Source organism: Ascaphus truei, chromosome 4 (genome assembly GCF_040206685.1).
Source record: "Ascaphus truei isolate aAscTru1 chromosome 4, aAscTru1.hap1, whole genome shotgun sequence".
NCBI lineage: Eukaryota > Metazoa > Chordata > Amphibia > Anura > Ascaphidae > Ascaphus > Ascaphus truei.
In genome coordinates, this window is record NC_134486.1 from 246,797,534 (window position 1) to 246,816,380 (window position 18,847).

At 34.0% G+C, this 18,847-nt stretch overlaps 1 protein-coding gene across 50 annotated transcripts in view; it reads right to left on the minus strand.

Annotated features, from left to right (window-relative positions):
- The window catches only part of TRDN (triadin), a 798,289-nt gene that overhangs the window by 313,102 nt on the left and 466,340 nt on the right, over positions 1–18,847 (minus strand). For 43 of the 50 annotated variants that reach the window (XM_075597200.1, XM_075597198.1, XM_075597218.1 and 40 more), the window contains 15 exons: positions 14,372–14,425; positions 13,508–13,561; positions 12,626–12,679; positions 11,198–11,251; positions 10,334–10,387; positions 9,250–9,303; positions 8,368–8,421; positions 7,279–7,332; positions 6,406–6,459; positions 5,315–5,368; positions 4,445–4,498; positions 3,358–3,411; positions 2,488–2,541; positions 1,401–1,454; positions 532–585 (listed from right to left, as the gene is read on the minus strand). In XM_075597200.1, coding sequence (XP_075453315.1) covers positions 532–585; positions 1,401–1,454; positions 2,488–2,541; positions 3,358–3,411; positions 4,445–4,498; positions 5,315–5,368; positions 6,406–6,459; positions 7,279–7,332; positions 8,368–8,421; positions 9,250–9,303; positions 10,334–10,387; positions 11,198–11,251; positions 12,626–12,679; positions 13,508–13,561; positions 14,372–14,425 — 810 coding nt within the window. The remainder of the gene's footprint in view (positions 1–531; positions 586–1,400; positions 1,455–2,487; positions 2,542–3,357; positions 3,412–4,444; positions 4,499–5,314; positions 5,369–6,405; positions 6,460–7,278; positions 7,333–8,367; positions 8,422–9,249; positions 9,304–10,333; positions 10,388–11,197; positions 11,252–12,625; positions 12,680–13,507; positions 13,562–14,371; positions 14,426–18,847) is intronic. The other 7 variants (XM_075597230.1, XM_075597225.1, XM_075597212.1 and 4 more) reach the window with 5 other exon arrangements.

The window sequence follows — 18,847 nt, forward strand, 5'->3', positions numbered from 1 at the left end:
TATATATATATGGTCAATATAGGAGAAGTATTTTAAATCAGAGGTTAGGATATGAATCTCAAAGAGCTCACAATAAACTAAAGGTGCAGCAGGAGACAGCAATACCAGCCATCAATGGCAGACAGGCACATATCTACTAAGTGGTGCTATGCAATCCTTGCGGTGCTAGTGAACACTTTACGGCCCATAAAAATGAACTAAAATGTATCTTACAGATGGTCTGTTAAGGCATAACACTGCTAACTAAATATTGTATGGTCCAATATTCCATTACCCAGTTGATGTTTTGTATAAATTTTTAACATCTAATTTTTAGAATGACTCATAAAAAGATTATTTTACACTGATAATGACATTGTCTAATCACTGTACTTTTGTATTGCCCTTCTATATTTCTACACCCCTTCATCATGTCCTTGATCAAGTTTTGCACAATCAATAGCTATTATTTTGGGTTCTGATGATGTTCAAATACGTGTCAGACTTAAATATTATGCACACAAATAATAAATGACAGCGCTGATTGTTCACCTTTATCTTTCTGTGGTGTTACAGTAGATGGTTTTACTTTGGATGTTTCATGTTCTAGAAAAAATAAATAAATGTGAAGAACTAATTGAGTCTAAGGTTTTACAGAAGGGAGGAGGTAGGAAAATAGTACAATGAGGTGAGCAAAGTAGTTCTTATCTGCTGTCCCATTCTACATATATTTCTACCTAACATACAGAGCATCGAATGATACGGGCATAGCAGTTGCCTTACTAGCAAGAAAGTTGCTATTGCCAATGTCTAATATTCTCAATTACTACCAATGAAAATTTAACAATGGTTCAGATAGGTAAATCCAGGTATGTGTAGTCAGAAGCTACAAGAACCTTACATTACAAAACCAAAAAACAGTAAAACGTCAAAGAATATTTAGAAATAAAGGTAAAACCCCAACACCAGGCTAAGTGTCCATATCTAGGTGTTCCTCGTCTTATTTGTTAAAAAAATAATAACGTTTTACAGTTATATTATTTAATATTTCTAATTATTTTCATGACTTGAAACTTATTTCTACCATTTTCACAGCCTGACTATGATAATTAAGCATTTTCCTTCAAAATTTTAGATGTTTTACATAATTTGGTAAAAAAAATAAAATAAATTACGTTTTGGTAAAACACAAATATTTGTTAGAACCAATACACAATTAAAGGTGACCAGTCTTACGTAACAGGTCGACCTTCAGGTTATGTGAAATCTCTACTACAGAAGTTACCAAAACATTACAATGAAAGATAAAGCTGCCTTAAATGTGAAATGTCTTTAACGTAAACGAAACAGATTATTAATATACAGTTTACTATATAAGAGATAAGTATGTAAAGGTCACATAATTGTAGAAAATGAAATACCTTGTTTGTCTGAAGTTGTCGTTAGTTTGCCAGGCTTGGTTAGTTTGGTAGGCTCTGCATATTAAAATATTATAACAACTATATTATCTGTTGATTACTTAATCAAGCTCCTTTTAATAAACAACTAAATGTCAATAAAAAAATGGTAAAAACTGAGATAGTTAACCAAATCTAAATTAATCACAGCAATGAAAGTACACCCATTAATACAGCATTAAATTGAAAATAAGAGTGTTGTTTTAATATTAGGTGTGTAGTATTAGATAATACTGCCTTTTTATAACAAAATCACTATTTATGCCCGATTTAATTATTTTTTTAATGTATTAAGCTTCCTTGTCTTGCTATAGCAAACATGTACAGTAGGAAGCCACAGCACTTCCTCTTTTGAAACAGACAGCCATACTGGGTGCCCTGGGAAGCAGGCACTTAACTGATTGATCACAGGAGAATGAATCAATCGGTATCTTAGATAATTGTATTTCCGTAAATTACGGAACTGCTGCATTTATTAAAAAAATAAGTAATAATTGGCTTTGCTCTCCTTTATTTTCTAACATATATATATGGTCAATATAGGAGAAGTATTTTAAATCAGAGGTTAGGATATGAATCTCAAAGAGCTCACAATAAATTAAAGGCGCAGCAGGAGACAGCAATACCAGCCATCAATGGTACACAGGCACATATCTACTAAGTGGTGCTATGCAATCCTTGCGGTGCTAGTGAACACTTTACGGCCCATAAAAATGAACCAAAATGTATCTTACAGATGGTCTGTTAAGGCATAACACTGCTAACTAAATATTGTATGGTCCAATATTCCATTACCCAGTTGATGTTTTGTATAAGTTTTTAACATCTAATTTTTAGAATGACTCATAAAAAGATTATTTTACACTGATAATGACATTGTCTAATCACTGTACTTTTGTATTGCCCTTCTATATTTCCACACCCCTTCATCATGTCCTTGATCAAGTCTTGCACAATCAATAGCTATTATTTTTTGTACTGATGATGTTCAAATACGTGTCAGACTAAATATTATGCACACAAATAATAAATTACAGTGCTGATTGTTCACCTTTATCTTTCTGTGGTGTTACAGTAGATGGTTTTACTTTGGATGTTTCATGTTCTAGAAAAAATAAATAAATGTGAAGAACTAATTGAGTCTAAGGTTTTACAGAAGGGAGGAGGTAGGAAAATAGTACAATGAGGTGAGCAAAGTAGTTCTTATCTGCTGTCCCATTCTACATATATTTCTACCTAACATACAGAGCATCGAATGATACGGGCATAGCAGTTGCCTTACTAGCAAGAAAGTTGCTATTGCCAATGTCTAATATTCTCATTTACTACCAATGAAAATTTAACAATGGTTCAGATAGGTAAATCCAGGTATGTGTAGTCAGAAGCTACAAGAACCTTACATTACAAAACCAAAAAACAGTAAAACGTCAAAGAATATTTAGAAATAAAGGTAAAACCCCAACACCAGGCTAAGTGTCCATATCTAGGTGTTCCTCGTCTTATTTGTTAAAAAAAATAATAACGTTTTACAGTTATATTATTTAATATTTCTAATTATTTTCATGACTTGAAACTTATTTCTACCATTTTCACAGCCTGACTATGATAATTAAGCATTTTCCTTCAAAATTTTAGATGTTTTACATAATTTGGTAAAAAAAATAAAATAAATTACGTTTTGGTAAAACACAAATATTTGTTAGAACCAATACACAATTAAAGGTGACCAGTCTTACGTAACAGGTCGACCTTCAGGTTATGTGAAATCTCTACTACAGAAGTTACCAAAACATTACAATGAAAGATAAAGCTGCCTTAAATGTGAAATGTCTTTAACGTAAACGAAACAGATTATTAATATACAGTTTACTATATAAGAGATAAGTATGTAAAGGTCACATAATTGTAGAAAATGAAATACCTTGTTTGTCTGAAGTTGTCGTTAGTTTGCCAGGCTTGGTTAGTTTGGTAGGCTCTGCATATTAAAATATTATAACAACTATATTATCTGTTGATTACTTAATCAAGCTCCTTTTAATGAACAACTAAATGTCAATAAAAAAATGGTAAAAACTGAGATAGTTAACCAAATCTAAATTAATCACAGCAATGAAAGTACACCCATTAATACAGCATTAAATTGAAAATAAGAGTGTTGTTTTAATATTAGGTGTGTAGTATTAGATAATACTGCCTTTTTATAACAAAATCACTATTTATGCCCGATTTAATTATTTTTTTAATGTATTAAGCTTCCTTGTCTTGCTATAGCAAACATGTACAGTAGGAAGCCACAGCACTTCCTCTTTTGAAACAGACAGCCATACTGGGTGCCCTGGGAAGCAGGCACTTAACTGATTGATCACAGGAGAATGAATCAATCGGTATCTTAGATAATTGTATTTCCGTAAATTACGGAACTGCTGCATTTATTAAAAAAATAAGTAATAATTGGCTTTGCTCTCCTTTATTTTCTAACATATATATATGGTCAATATAGGAGAAGTATTTTAAATCAGAGGTTAGGATATGAATCTCAAAGAGCTCACAATAAATTAAAGGCGCAGCAGGAGACAGCAATACCAGCCATCAATGGTACACAGGCACATATCTACTAAGTGGTGCTATGCAATCCTTGCGGTGCTAGTGAACACTTTACGGCCCATAAAAATGAACCAAAATGTATCTTACAGATGGTCTGTTAAGGCATAACACTGCTAACTAAATATTGTATGGTCCAATATTCCATTACCCAGTTGATGTTTTGTATAAGTTTTTAACATCTAATTTTTAGAATGACTCATAAAAAGATTATTTTACACTGATAATGACATTGTCTAATCACTGTACTTTTGTATTGCCCTTCTATATTTCCACACCCCTTCATCATGTCCTTGATCAAGTCTTGCACAATCAATAGCTATTATTTTTTGTACTGATGATGTTCAAATACGTGTCAGACTAAATATTATGCACACAAATAATAAATTACAGCGCTGATTGTTCACCTTTATCTTTCTGTGGTGTTACAGTAGATGGTTTTACTTTGGATGTTTCATGTTCTAGAAAAAATAAATAAATGTGAAGAACTAATTGAGTCTAATGTTTTACAGAAGGGAGGAGGTAGGAAAATCGTACAATGAGGTGAGCGAAGTAGTTCTTATCTGCTGTCCCATTCTACATATATTTCTACCTAACATACAGAGCATCGAATGATACGGGCATAGCAGTTGCCTTACTAGCAAGAAAGTTGCTATTGCCAATGTCTAATATTCTCAATTACTACCAATGAAAATTTAACAATGGTTGAGATAGGTAAATCCAGGTATGTGTAGTCAGAAGCTACAAGAACCTTACATTACAAAACCAAAAAACAGTAAAACGTCAAAGAATATTTAGAATTATAGGTAAAACCCCAACACCAGGCTAAGTGTCCATATCTAGGTGTTCCTCGTCTTATTTGTTAAAAAAATAATAACGTTTTACAGTTATATTATTTAATATTTCTAATTATTTTCATGACTTGAAACTTATTTCTACCATTTTCACAGCCTGACTATGATAATTAAGCATTTTCCTTCCAAATTTTAGATGTTTTACATAATTTGGTAAAAAAAAATAAAATAAATTACGTTTTGTTAAAACACGAATATTTGTTAGAACCAAAACACAATTAAAGGTGACCAGTCTTACGTAACAGGTCGACCTTCAGGTTATGTGAAATCTCTAGTACAGAAGTTACCAAAACATTACAATGAAAGATAAAGCTGCCTTAAATGTGAAATGTCTTTAACGTAAACAAAACAGATTATTAATATACAGTTTACTATATAAGAGATAAGTATGTAAAGATTACATAATTGTAGAAAATGAAATACCTTGTTTGTCTGAAGTTGTCGTTAGTTTGCCAGGCTTGGTTAGTTTGGTAGGCTCTGCATATTAAAATATTATAACAACTATATTATCTGTTGATTACTTAATCAAGCTCCTTTTAATGAACAACTAAATGTCAATAAAAAGATGGTAAAAACTGAGATAGTTAACCCAATCTAAATTAATCACAGCAATGAAAGTGCACCCATTAATACAGCATTAAATTGAAAATAATGAGTGTTGTTTTAATATTAGGTGTGTAGTATTAGATAATACTGCCTTTTTATAACAAAATCACTATTTATGCCCGATTTAATTTTTTTTTTAATGTATTAAGCTTCCTTGTGTTGCTATAGCAAACATGTACAGTAGGAAGCCACAGCACCTCCTCTTTTGAAACAGACAGCCATACTGGGTGCCCTGGGAAGCAGGCACTTAACTGATTGATCACAGGAGAACGAATCAATCGGCATCTTAGATAATTGTATTTCCGTAAATTACGGAACTGCTGCATTTATTAAAAAAATAAGTAATAATTGGCTTGGCTCTCCTTTATTTTCTAACATATATATACCTGGTCAATATAGGAGAAGTATGTTAAATCAGAGGTTAGGATATGAATCTCAAAGAGCTCACAATAAATTAAAGGTGCAGCAGGAGACAGCAATACCAGCCATCAATGGCACACAGGCACATATCTACTAAGTGGTGCTATACAATCCTTACGGTGCTAGTGAACACTTTACGGCCCATAAAAATGAACTAAAATGTATCTTACAGATGGTCTGTTAAGGCATAACACTGCTAACTAAATATTGTATGGTCCAATATTCCATTACCCAGTTGATGTTTTGTATAAGTTTCTAACATCTAATTTTTAGAATGACTCATAAAAAGATTATTTTACACTGATAATGACATTGTCTAATCACTGTACTTTTGTATTGCCCTTCTATATTTCCACACCCCTTCATCATGTCCTTGATCAAGTCTTGCACAATCAATAGCTATTATTTTGTGTACTGATGACGTTCAAATACGTGTCAGACTTAAATATTATGCACACAAATAATAAATGACAGCGCTGATTGTTCACCTTTATCTTTCTGTGGTGTTACAGTAGATGGTTTTACTTTGGATGTTTCATGTTCTAGAAAAAATAAATAAATGTGCAGAACTAAATGAGTCTATGGTTTTACAGAAGGGAGGAGGTAGGAAAATTGTACAATGAGGTGAGCGAAGTAGTTCTTATCTGCTGTCCCATTCTACGTATATTTCTACCTAACATACAGAGCATCGAATGATACGGGCATAGCAGTTGCCTTACTAGCAAGAAAGTTGCTATTGCTAATGCCTAATATTCCCAATTACTACCAATGAAAATAAAACAATGGTACCTGGATAGGTAAATCCAGGTATGTGTAGTCAGAACCTACAAGAACCTTACATTACAAAACCAAAAAACAGTAAAACGTCAAAGAATATTTAAAATTAAAGGTAAAACCCCAACACCAGGCTAAGTGTCCATATCTAGGTGTTCCTCGTCTTATTTGTTAAAAAAATAATAACGTTTTACAGTTATATTATTTAATATTTCTAATTATTTTCATGATTTGAAACTTATTTATACCATTTTCACAGCCTGACTATGATAATTAAGCATTTTCCTTCAAAATTTTAGATGTTTTACATAATTTGGTAAAAAAAAAAACCTAAAAATTACGTTTTAGTAAAACACGAATATTTGTTAGAACCAAAACACAATTAAAGGGGACCAGTCTTACGTAACAGGACGACCTTCAGGTTATGTGAAATCTCTAGTACAGAAGTTACCAAAACATTACAATGAAAGATAAAGCTGCCTTAAATTTGAAATTTCTTTAACGTAAACAAAACAGATTATTAATATACAGTTTACTATATAAGAGATAAGTATTTAAAGGTTACATAATTGTAGAAAATGAAATACCTTGTTTGTCTGAAGTTGTCGTTAGTTTGCCAGGCTTGGTTAGTTTGGTAGGCTCTGCATATTAAAATATTATAACAACTATATTATCTGTTGATTACTTAATCAAGCTCCTTTTAATGAACAACTAAATGTCAATAAAAAGATGGTAAAAACTGAGATAGTTAACCCAATCTAAATTAATCACAGCAATGAAAGTGCACCCATTAATACAGCATTAAATTGAAAATAATGAGTGTTGTTTTAATATTAGGTGTGTAGTATTAGATAATACTGCCTTTTTATAACAAAATCACTATTTATGCCCGATTTCATTTTTTTTTTAATGTATTAAGCTTCCTTGTGTTGCTATAGCAAACATACAGTAGGAAGCCAGAGCACTTCCTCTTTTGAAACAGACAGCCATACTGGGTGCCCTGGGAAGCAGGCACTTAACTGATTGATCACAGGAGAACGAATCAATCGGTATCTTAGATAATTGTATTTCCGTAAATTACGGAACTGCTGCATTTATTAAAAAAATAAGTAATAATTGACTTGGCTCTCCTTTATTTTCTAACATATATATACCTGGTCAATATAGGAGAAGTATTTTAAATCAGAGGTTAGGATATGAATCTCAAAGAGCTCACAATAAATTAAAGGTGCAGCAGGAGACAGCAATACCAGCCATCAATGGTACACAGGCACATATCTACTAAATGGTGCTATGCAATCCTTGCGGTGCTAGTGAACACTTTACGGCCCATAAAAATGAACTAAAATGTATCTTACAGATGGTCTGTTAAGGCATAACACTGCTAACTAAATATTGTATGGTCCAATATTCCATTACCCAGTTGATGTTTTGTATAAGTTTATAACATCTAATTTTTAGAATGACTCATAAAAAGATTATTTTACACTGATAATGACATTGTCTAATCACTGTACTTTTGTATTGCCCTTCTATATTTCCACACCCCTTCATCATGTCCTAGATCAAGTCTTGCACAATCAATAGCTATTATTTTGTGTACTGATGACGTTCAAATACGTGTCAGACTTAAATATTATGCACACAAATAATAAATTACAGCGCTGATTGTTCACCTTTATCTTTCTGTGGTGTTACAGTAGATGGTTTTACTTTGGATGTTTCATGTTCTAGAAAAAATAAATAAATGTGAAGAACAAATAGAGTCTAAGGTTTTACAGAAGGGAGGAGGTAGGAAAATCGTACAATGAGGTGAGCGAAGTAGTTCTTATCTGCTGTCCCATTCTACGTATATTTCTACCTAACATACAGAGCATCGAATGATACGGGCATAGCAGTTGCCTTACTAGCAAGAAAGTTGCTATTGCCAATGTCTAATATTCTCAATTACTACCAATGAAAATTTAACAATGGTTGAGATAGGTAAATCCAGGTATATGTAGTCAGAACCTACAAGAACCTTACATTACAAAACCAAAAAACAGAAAAAAGTAAAAAAATATTTAGAAATAAAGGTAAAACCCCAACACCAGGCTAAGTGTCCATATCTAGGTGTTCCTCGCCTTATTTGTAAAAAAACAAATTCACGTTTTACAGTTATATTATTTAATATTTCTAATTATTTTCATGATTTGAAACTTATTTCTACCATTTTCACAGAATGATTATGATAATTAAGCATTTTACTTCTACATTTTAGATGTTTTACATAAATTGGTAAAAACACAAAACACAAAATAAAAAAAATAACATTTTGGAAAAACACGAATATTTGCTATAACCAAAACTCAATTAAAGGTGACCAGTCTTACTTAACAGGACGACCTTCAGGTTGTGTAAAATCTCTAGTAGAGAATTTACCAAAACATTACAATGAAAGGTAAAGCTACCTTAAATGTATTAATTCTTTAACGTAAACAAAACAGATTATTAATATACAGTTTACTATATAAGAGATACAGTATGAAAAGGTTACATAATTGTAGAAAATGAAATACCTCGTTTGTCTGAAGTTGTCGTTAGTTTGCCAAGCTTGGTTAGTTTGGTAGACTCTGTATATTAAAATATTATAACAACTATATTATCTGTTGATTACTTAATCAAGCTCCTTTTAATAAACAATTAAATCAATAAAAAAATTGGAAAAACTGAGATAGTTAACCCAATCTAAATTAATCACAGCAATGAAAGTGCACCCATTAATACAGCATTACATTGAAAATAATGTGTGTTTTTTAATATTAGGTGTGTAGTATTAAAAAATACTGCCTTTTTGAAAAAAAATCACTATGCCCAGTTTAATTATTTTTTTAATGTATTAAGCTTCCTTGTGTTGCTATAGCAAACATGTACAGTAGGAAGCCACAGCACTTCCTCTTTTGAAACAGACAGCCATACTGGGTGCCCTGGGAAGCAGGCACTTAACTGATTGATCACAGGAGAACGAATCATTCGGAAGGTTAGATAATTGTATTTCCGTAAATTACAGAACTGCTGCATTTTTAAAAAAAATAAGTAATAATTGGCTTGGCTCTCCTTTCTTTTCTAACATATATATACCTGGTCAATATAGGAGAAGTATGTTAAATCAGAGGTTAGGATATGAATCTCAAAGAACTCACAATAAATTAAAGGTGCAGCAGGAGACAGCAATACCAGCCATCAATGGTACACAGGCACATATCTACTAAGTGGTGCTATGCAATCCTTGCGGTGCTAGTGAACACTTTACGGCCCATAAAAATGAACCAAAATGTATTTTACAGATGGTCTGTTAAGGCATAACACTGCTAACTAAATATTGTATGGTCCAATATTCCATTACCCAGTTGATGTTTTGTATAAGTTTATAACATCTAATTTTTAGAATGACTCATAAAAAGATTATTTTACACTGATAATGACATTGTCTAATCACTGTACTTTTGTATTGCCCTTCTATATTTCCACACCCCTTCATCATGTCCTTGATCAAGTCTTGCACAATCAATAGCTATTATTTTGTGTACTGATGACGTTCAAATACGTGTCAGACTTAAATATTATGCACACAAATAATAAATTACAGCGCTGATTGTTCACCTTTATCTTTCTGTGGTGTTACAGTAGATGGTTTTACTTTGGATGTTTCATGTTCTAGAAAAAATAAATAAATGTGAAGAACAAATAGAGTCTAAGGTTTTACAGAAGGGAGGAGGTAGGAAAATCGTACAATGAGGTGAGCGAAGTAGTTCTTATCTGCTGTCCCATTCTACGTATATTTCTACCTAACATACAGAGCATCGAATGATACGGGCATAGCAGTTGCCTTACTAGCAAGAAAGTTGCTATTGCCAATGCCTAATATTCTCAATTACTACCAATGAAAATGTAACAATGGTTGAGATAGGTAAATCCAGGTATATGTAGTCAGAACCTACAAGAACCTTACATTACAAAACCAAAAAACTGTAAAACGTCAAAGAATATTTAGAATTAAAGGTAAAACCCCAACACCAGGCTAAGTGTCCATATCTAGGTGTTCCTCGTCTTATTTGTAAAAATAAAAAATAACGTTTTACAGTTATATTATTTAAGATTTCTTATTATTTTCATGATTTCAAACTTATTTCTACCATTTTCACAGCCTGATTATAATAATTAAGCATTTTCCTTCTAAATTTAAATGTTTTACATAGTTTGTTGAAAAAAAAAATGACATTTTGGCAAAACACGAATGTTTGTTAGAACCAAAACACAATTAAAGTTGACCAGTCTTACATAACAGGACGACCTTCAGGTTATGTGAAATCTCTAGTAGAGAATTTTACCAAAACATTACAATGAAAGGTAAAGCTGCATTAAATGTGAAATTTCTTTAACGTAAACAAAATAGATTATAACATACAGTTTACTATATAAGAGATACAGTATGAAAAGGTTACATAATTGTAGAAAATTAAATACCTTGTTTGTTTGATGTGGTCGTTAGTTTGCCAGGCTTGGTTAGTTTGGCAGGCTCTGCATATTAAAATATTATAACAACTATATTATTTGTTGATTAATCAAGCTCCTTTATTAAACAACTAAATGTCAATAAAAAAATGGTAAAAACTGAGATAGTTAACCCAATCTAAATTAATCACAGCAATGAAAGTGCACCCATTAATACAGCATTACATTGAAAATAATGTGTGTTGTTGTAATATTAGGTGTGTAGTATTAAATAATACAGCCTTTTTAAAACAAAATCACTATTTATGCCCAATATAATTATTTTTTAATGTATTACGCTTCCTTGTTTTGCTATAGCAAACATGCACAGTAGGAAGCCACAGAACTTCCTCTTTTGAAACAGACAGCCATACTGGGTGCCCTGGGACGCAGGATCTTCACTGATAGATCATGGGAGAACTAATCAATCGGCAGCTTAGATCATTGTATTTCCATGCATTACGGAACTGCTGCATTTATTAAAATAATAATAATTGGCTTGGTTGTCCTTTAATTTTTAACATAAATATACCTCGGCAATATAGGAGAATTATGTTAAATCAGAGGTTAGGATATGAATCTCAAAGAGAACACAATAAACTAAAAAGAGCAGCAGGAGACAGCAATACCAGCCATCAATGGCACACAGGCCCATATTTAGTAAGTGGTGCTATGTAAACCTTGCGGTGCTAGTGGACAGTTTACGGCCCATAAAAATGAACCAAAATATATCTTACAGATGGTGTGTTAAGTCATAACACTACTAACTAAATATTGTATGGTCCAAAATTCTATTACCCAGGTGATGCTATGTATACATTTATAGCATGTAGGAATATAAACTCTAATTTTTAGAATGAAGATTATTTTACACAGGAAATGACATTGTTGAATCACTGTACTGTTGTATTACACGTCTATATTTCCACTCAACTTCATCATGTCCTTGATCAAGTCTTGGACAACCAATGGTCAATATTTTGTGTACTGATGATGTTTGTTCTTCAAATACAGGCATACCCCGGTTTAAGGACCTCACTTTAAGATCACTCACGAGTAAGGACATATCGCCCAATAGGCAAATGGCAGATCACGCATGCGCCTGTCTGCACGTCCTGGACAGCAATACCGGCTCCCTACCTGTACCGAAGCTGTGCGCAAGCGGGGAGACTATAGGGTCTGTTACACATGTGTTATTTACATCAGTTATGCACGTATATGACGACTGCAGTACAGTACATGCATCGATAAGTGGAAAGAAGGTAGTGCTTCACTTTAAGAACATTTTCGCTTTACATACATGCTCCGGTCCCATTGCGTACATTAATGCGGGGTATGCATGTACATGTTTGACTTTAATATTATGCACACAAATATTAAATTGCAGCGCTGATTGTTCACCTTTATCTTTCTGTGGTGTTACAATAGATGGTTTTACTTTGGATGTTTCATGTTCTACAAAAAAAAAGAGTCTAAGGTTTTACAGCAGGCAGGAGGTAGGACAATTGAACGATGAGGCGAGACAAGTGGTTCTTATCTGCTGTAACATTCTAAGTATCTTTCTACCTAACATACTGTGAGGAGCACTGTACTGTAGGGAGCATCTAATGATATGGGCATACAGTATTGCATTACTAGCAAGAAAGTTGCTATTGCCAAGGCCAAATATTCTCAATTACCACCAATGAAACAATGGTTGAGGTACTTCTGCTAAATTCAAGTATGTGAAGTCAGAACCTGCAAGAACCTTACATTCCAAAACCAACGTAAAACCTAAAAAAATATTTAGAATTAAAGGTAAAACCCCAACACCGGGCAAATTGTCCATCTCTAGGTGTTCCTCACATATATTTTTAAATTATTTAAAGTTCTACTGTAATAATATTTAAGATTTATAATTATTTTCACGATTTGAAACTTATTTTAAGCATTTTCAATTTTGATTATGATGATTTAGCATTTTCCTGCTCAATTTGAGATTTTTACATAATTTGGTCAAAAAACAAAACCAAAAAAAAAAAAAATTTGGCAAAATTTGGCAAAACACGAATATTTGTTATAACCAAAACACAATTTAAGGTGGCCAGTCTTACATAACAGGACGACCTTCAGGTTGTGTGAAATCTCTAGTACAGAATTTACCAAAACATTACAATAGAAGGTATAGCTGACTTAAAAGTGTAATTTCTTTAACAAACAAAATAGATTATTAATACACAGTTTCATATATAAGAGATACTGTATGTAATGGTAGTGGTTACAACATTGTAGAAAAGTAAATACCTTGTTTGTCTGAAGTTGTCGTTAGTTTGTCAGGTATAATTAGTTTGGCAGGCTCTGCATATTAAAATATTATAACAAATATATTATCTGTTGATTACATAATTAAGCTCCAGTTAATCAACAACTACATTTCATTACAAATTGAAAAACAGGGACAGTTAACCCAATCTAAATTAAACACAGCAATGAAAGTGCACCCATTAATACATTAAATTGAAAATACGAAAAGCAAGGAATCTGCGCTCGTGCTGTTTCATGGATTTCAACTTTAAGGAAACCCTTGCAGCTTTGTCTACAGAGCCACTGCCCAGACTCCTGATAAAGCACGCTGTTGAAAATGCGTTGAGGTCCTTCCTTGTGTTGCTATAGCAAACATGTAGGAAGCCACAGCACTTCCTCTTTTGAAAAAGGCAGCCATACTGGGTGCCCTGGGAAGCAGGATCTTCACTAATTGATCACGGGAGAACGAATCAATCGGCAGCTTAGATAATTGGAGTGCTGTAAATTACAAACATGCTGCATTTATTTAAACAAATTAATGTTTTGGGGCCTTAAGGCATAACTCTGGTAACTAAATACTGTATGGTCAAATTATCCATTACCCAGGTGATGCTTTGTATAAGTTTATAGAATGTAGGAATATATTTTTTTCTTAAAAAGCTTATTTTACACAGACAGACACTGTGTAATCAATACTTTTGTATTGTCCTTCTATTTTCCCACACAACTTCTTCATGTCCTTGATCAAATCTTGCATAACTAATAGCCATTATTTTGTAGACTAATGATGTTGTTTGTACAAATACGTTTCAGACTTTAATAATTTGCACAAAAAAAAATTACTGTACAGCGCTGATTGTTCACCTTTATCTTTCTTTGGTGTTACAGTAGATTGTTTTATTTTGCATTTTTCAGGTTCTAGGGGAAAAAGAAAGGCATGCATCAAAGAAGATCTAAAGTTTTACTGCAGACAGGAGAAAGGGAAATGGGCAGACTATGTGAGCAAAGTGGTTCATATCTGTCCTGGAATGCTACAGTATGGTTCTCACAACCACTGGGATCATTTAATGATATGGGCAATGTGACAGTGCCTTAACATCTAAATAGGGTTCCAAATAAGAAGCCTGTATCTGGCTGATGAGTCCAGCCTTAAGCTGTTTATTGTAGCTTGAAACAATTAGCCAGTCTCCACCTGGCTCATCTATCAGGTAGAAAAGCCTCGTGTAATCTGCAGGAGATCTCTTGATCACAGAGGGACTGTGTTGCCAGAAGAGATTTACAGGAAAAGTTGTCTTGAGCACAGGACTGTGCTGCCAGCAAGATCTTCTGAAACCAGTCCCTCTATTTCAGGGTGCAGTGGACCCGGGAACACACCAGAGGGTGGACCAACAATGGACACCAACCAAGACTGGACACTGACATAAAGGGCCCCTGTTTATAGGTACATCGGACTGTATGCAGGATTATTAGTTCAAAGAAATCTTTTGAACAGGTCATTAGAATGATTTGAACCCCCACCCCCAAATAAAAATTATAGTATGCCACCCACCTCATAAAGTACAGTATACATTACTGTAGAATTAAAAAACTAGTGATTGATTGTACTGTAAGAATGGCAAAAATTGTTAAGCCCATGTCGAGAAAAAAAAAGGGATGCCTCTTTTTTCTTTTTTTTCAGACTTGAAATTCACATACATGCATGCGATGACACGCATATGCGTTTCAACAAGGTTCCAATGAGACATACACGCATGCGCCTAAATGTGATAACATGCATATGCGTTTCACCAAGGTTCCAATGAGAAACACACGCATGCGCCTAAATGTAATGATACGCATATGCGTTTCAACAAGGTTCCAATGAAACACATGCGCATGCTCCTAAATGTGATGACACGCAGATGCGTTTCAACAAGATTCCAATTAGACATACTGTACACGCATGAGCGGAATTTTTTTTTTTTACATTCGGAAGAAGAAGCGACGTTGTATTTTTGTATTACTTCTTTTCCCTTTAATATCCTGTAAAAATACAACACTTAATTCGTACAAAATACTTTTGTTATGTGTACTCATATTTTTAATCTATGTATGGCTAGGGAGCATCAGAAAGGACTTCTTTCCCATGTACACTATACAGTATGAACTCGTAACGTTAATCTTCAAATTACAATTACACACACACACTTACAAAACTGTACTGCAATAAAAGACAGGTTGAATTTCTATTAGATATTTAAGACAATCTTGCGATTGCCCACTTGAGTTTCTCGACGATATTGCAGGCCGTGCTAAAATGCAATTTTCTGAACCCAATACAAACCCGGGTCTACACGCGTCTTAAGGCAGTACGGTTGGAAGAAATCACGTGCCATCACATGGGTATTCCTAGTTATACACCGCGTGAAGTGTTCGAATAACAGCCACTGCAGCTGCACTTTCAGCACATATAGCACTTATAAGAAGGTTGGTACTGTCAAAGCTTAAAATTGGCAATGATCCCCGAGGAAGAAACCCACTATTAGGAGTTTCGAAACATGTAGGAGGTCTTTTGGCATTACTGAGACACCGTAGCTGTGGAGAACAAGCGGTGACGTCACAGGAGGAGTTGATCGGCTGAACTCTGGGAGAAAGCAGCAAGCAGTTTGCAGCAAGCAGACACCCGAGCAGAAAAGGAGATCCTCTTCCGTGGATTGACGCAATTTCACCTCGCAGCAAGCGGTCCCATATGCTGATAAAACTATTTCAATAACGCTTATGTCCTAGTCACTTTTGGTGAGTAGGTTTCCAATTTTACACCAAATGGAGCAAGTTTCAAGACATCTGGTTCCTATGCCAAGGCACAGATAGTTCTTTTTAGTATAATTCTTTTTAGTACAAATTTTTGTATTTTTAGTGTAATCAATTGTTTTTATTTTACATGTTATACTGTATTTTATTATTGTATTAAAATTGCTCTCTTTATATATCCTAGTTGTCCCTGGGTAATGCACTATTGCAGTGTGTATGCTTGTTTTCTCTTTTTCTCTTGAGGAATCCATCAAGAAAAGAACTTTGTCTACAATCACAATCTAACCATTCCTCAGCGCCACAGGAATTTGAAACAAAATGGGGGTTGATCATATTTTCATTTACTCCCAAAGAACAGGAAACATTCAGAGACAAACTACTTTAGGCAAGCCCAATAACTAATGAATCAGGACGGGAGCAATGGGGAAAAGGGAGGGGAGGCACCGAGTCCGGAGCTAATCAAAGGCCGCATTAGACTTGGTCGGAACTCGACCCGAGAGAACTTGCATATGTACTGACTATTGACTTAGATAACCACCGAGCCACAAAAGACAATACAAAGAGGTAGTAGATAGAAAGTACCAGACTAACATTGTTAGGTTATTTTTGTTATTGTCATTTCCGCTATTCTCGTTTATACAGTAAATGTATACCCAAAGTTGGGGAGGAACAAGAAAGGGGGGAAAAAAAGGGGACCACATAAAACTGAGAAAGTATTCAAAGGAGGAGGGGGAATCTGAAGGAAATATACACCAAATATGATTAACACAAGGAAAATAAAAAAAGATAGATATCGACATAGGATAGCAGGGTTGACTGATAGACTAACTGACGGAAAGTCTGATCATCTGCCGTATATATTTCCGCCCCTCAGCAAAAAACTCAGACAAAGGGAGTAAGATTAATTTTTATTTGACTACATTATGAAGTACCGCTCATTGCAACATTATCAAATGTATCATATGTAACCCTTGATTGTAGCTACAGTACCTCAATGGAATGCTATGTCTAATTGAAATGTCCCAAATAAAAAAGAATTTATAAAAAAAAAACATTATTTATAGCCAAAACCAGAACATCAGACTAAGGGGCTTATGCAGAGAGGCACGTTAAGGTCAAATTCAGCAGGTTTGCGCCAAAAATGTCTGCAATGAAAGAGATAGTGGCGAGAATTTGGCGGGGCTATTCAAATTCGCCAGACGTGTGGCGAGAAGCGTGATCTCGCCACTGCGAAAAAACGCAAGATTCCAGTAGCTCCGATGCGCATGAACGCGCCAATCGGAGCTACTAAATGGCGCGTTTAGTGGAAATTTTGCCCGCCAACAGAAGTTGGCTGTATTATGGGCTAATACCGCGCGCCTCAGAATGGCGAGTTTCACGCCAAGTGAAACTCGCCTAATTAGCCATTTCCTGCACACCGCGCTACCGGAGTTCCCTGCATACCACAACTATAAATTCCAATCCTGTGGCGAATTTAAGCAGTACCTCTCTGCATAAGCCCCTAAGTGCCCATTTGTAGGTATTTCTCTTCATATCTTTCTGAATTATTTAAGTTTCCTAATGATTGTTATGATTTGATACAGTACCTATTTTAAGCATTTGCCAAGTTTGGTTATGCTTTTTTAGCATTTACCTGCTTAATTTCAGTTTTTTTCCATAATTTGGTGACAATAAAAAAACGGAACCAAACAAATCAAGTTTTGGTAAAACTGCAAAACTTAACAAGAACATTTTTTTTAGAACAAAAATGAAAGTTCCCACCTTTACTTAATGGGGAGAACATCAGGCTGTGTGGGAACACTAATGCATCATTTACCAAAGCATGACAACAACATAGATGATTAATATACAGGTTACTATATAAGAGACACAGTATGTAAAGGTTACATAATTCTAGAATAATTAATACCTTGTTTGTCTGAAGTTGTTGTTAGTTTGTCAGGTTAAGTTAGTTTTGCAGCCTCTGCATATTAAAATATAACAAATAAATTATCTCTTGATTACATAATCAAGCTCATTATATTCAACAACTAAACTTCAATAGAACTGAAAAAAAAAGAGATAGTTGATTAAATGTAAATGAATCACAGCAATGAAAGTGCACCCATTAATACAGAATTTCATTCAAAAGTCTATGTGGTTTTATTTTTCAAATATCAGTTACAGTATGTAGTACTAGATAATACTGCATTATTAAAAAAAATCACTCTTTATGCACTTTTAATTATTTTGAATGTATTAAGCTTCCTTGTGTTGCTATAACGACCAACACTTCCTCTTTTAAAACAGGCAGCTATACTTGGCGCCCTGTCTTACTTAACAGGGCGAGCATCAGGCTGTGTGGGAACTCTAGTACACAATTGACCGAAACATTATAATGGAAGGTACTGCTGCCTGGAATGGGAAATGTTGATAACATAAGCACATAGATTATTAATACACAGTTTACTAGATAAGAGATACAGGGGCTTATGCAGAGAGGAACGTTAAAAAAGTTTAAAATGGCTGTAAAATAGCCACAGATTTGCCGTTAGTGAAGGTGTTATGCAG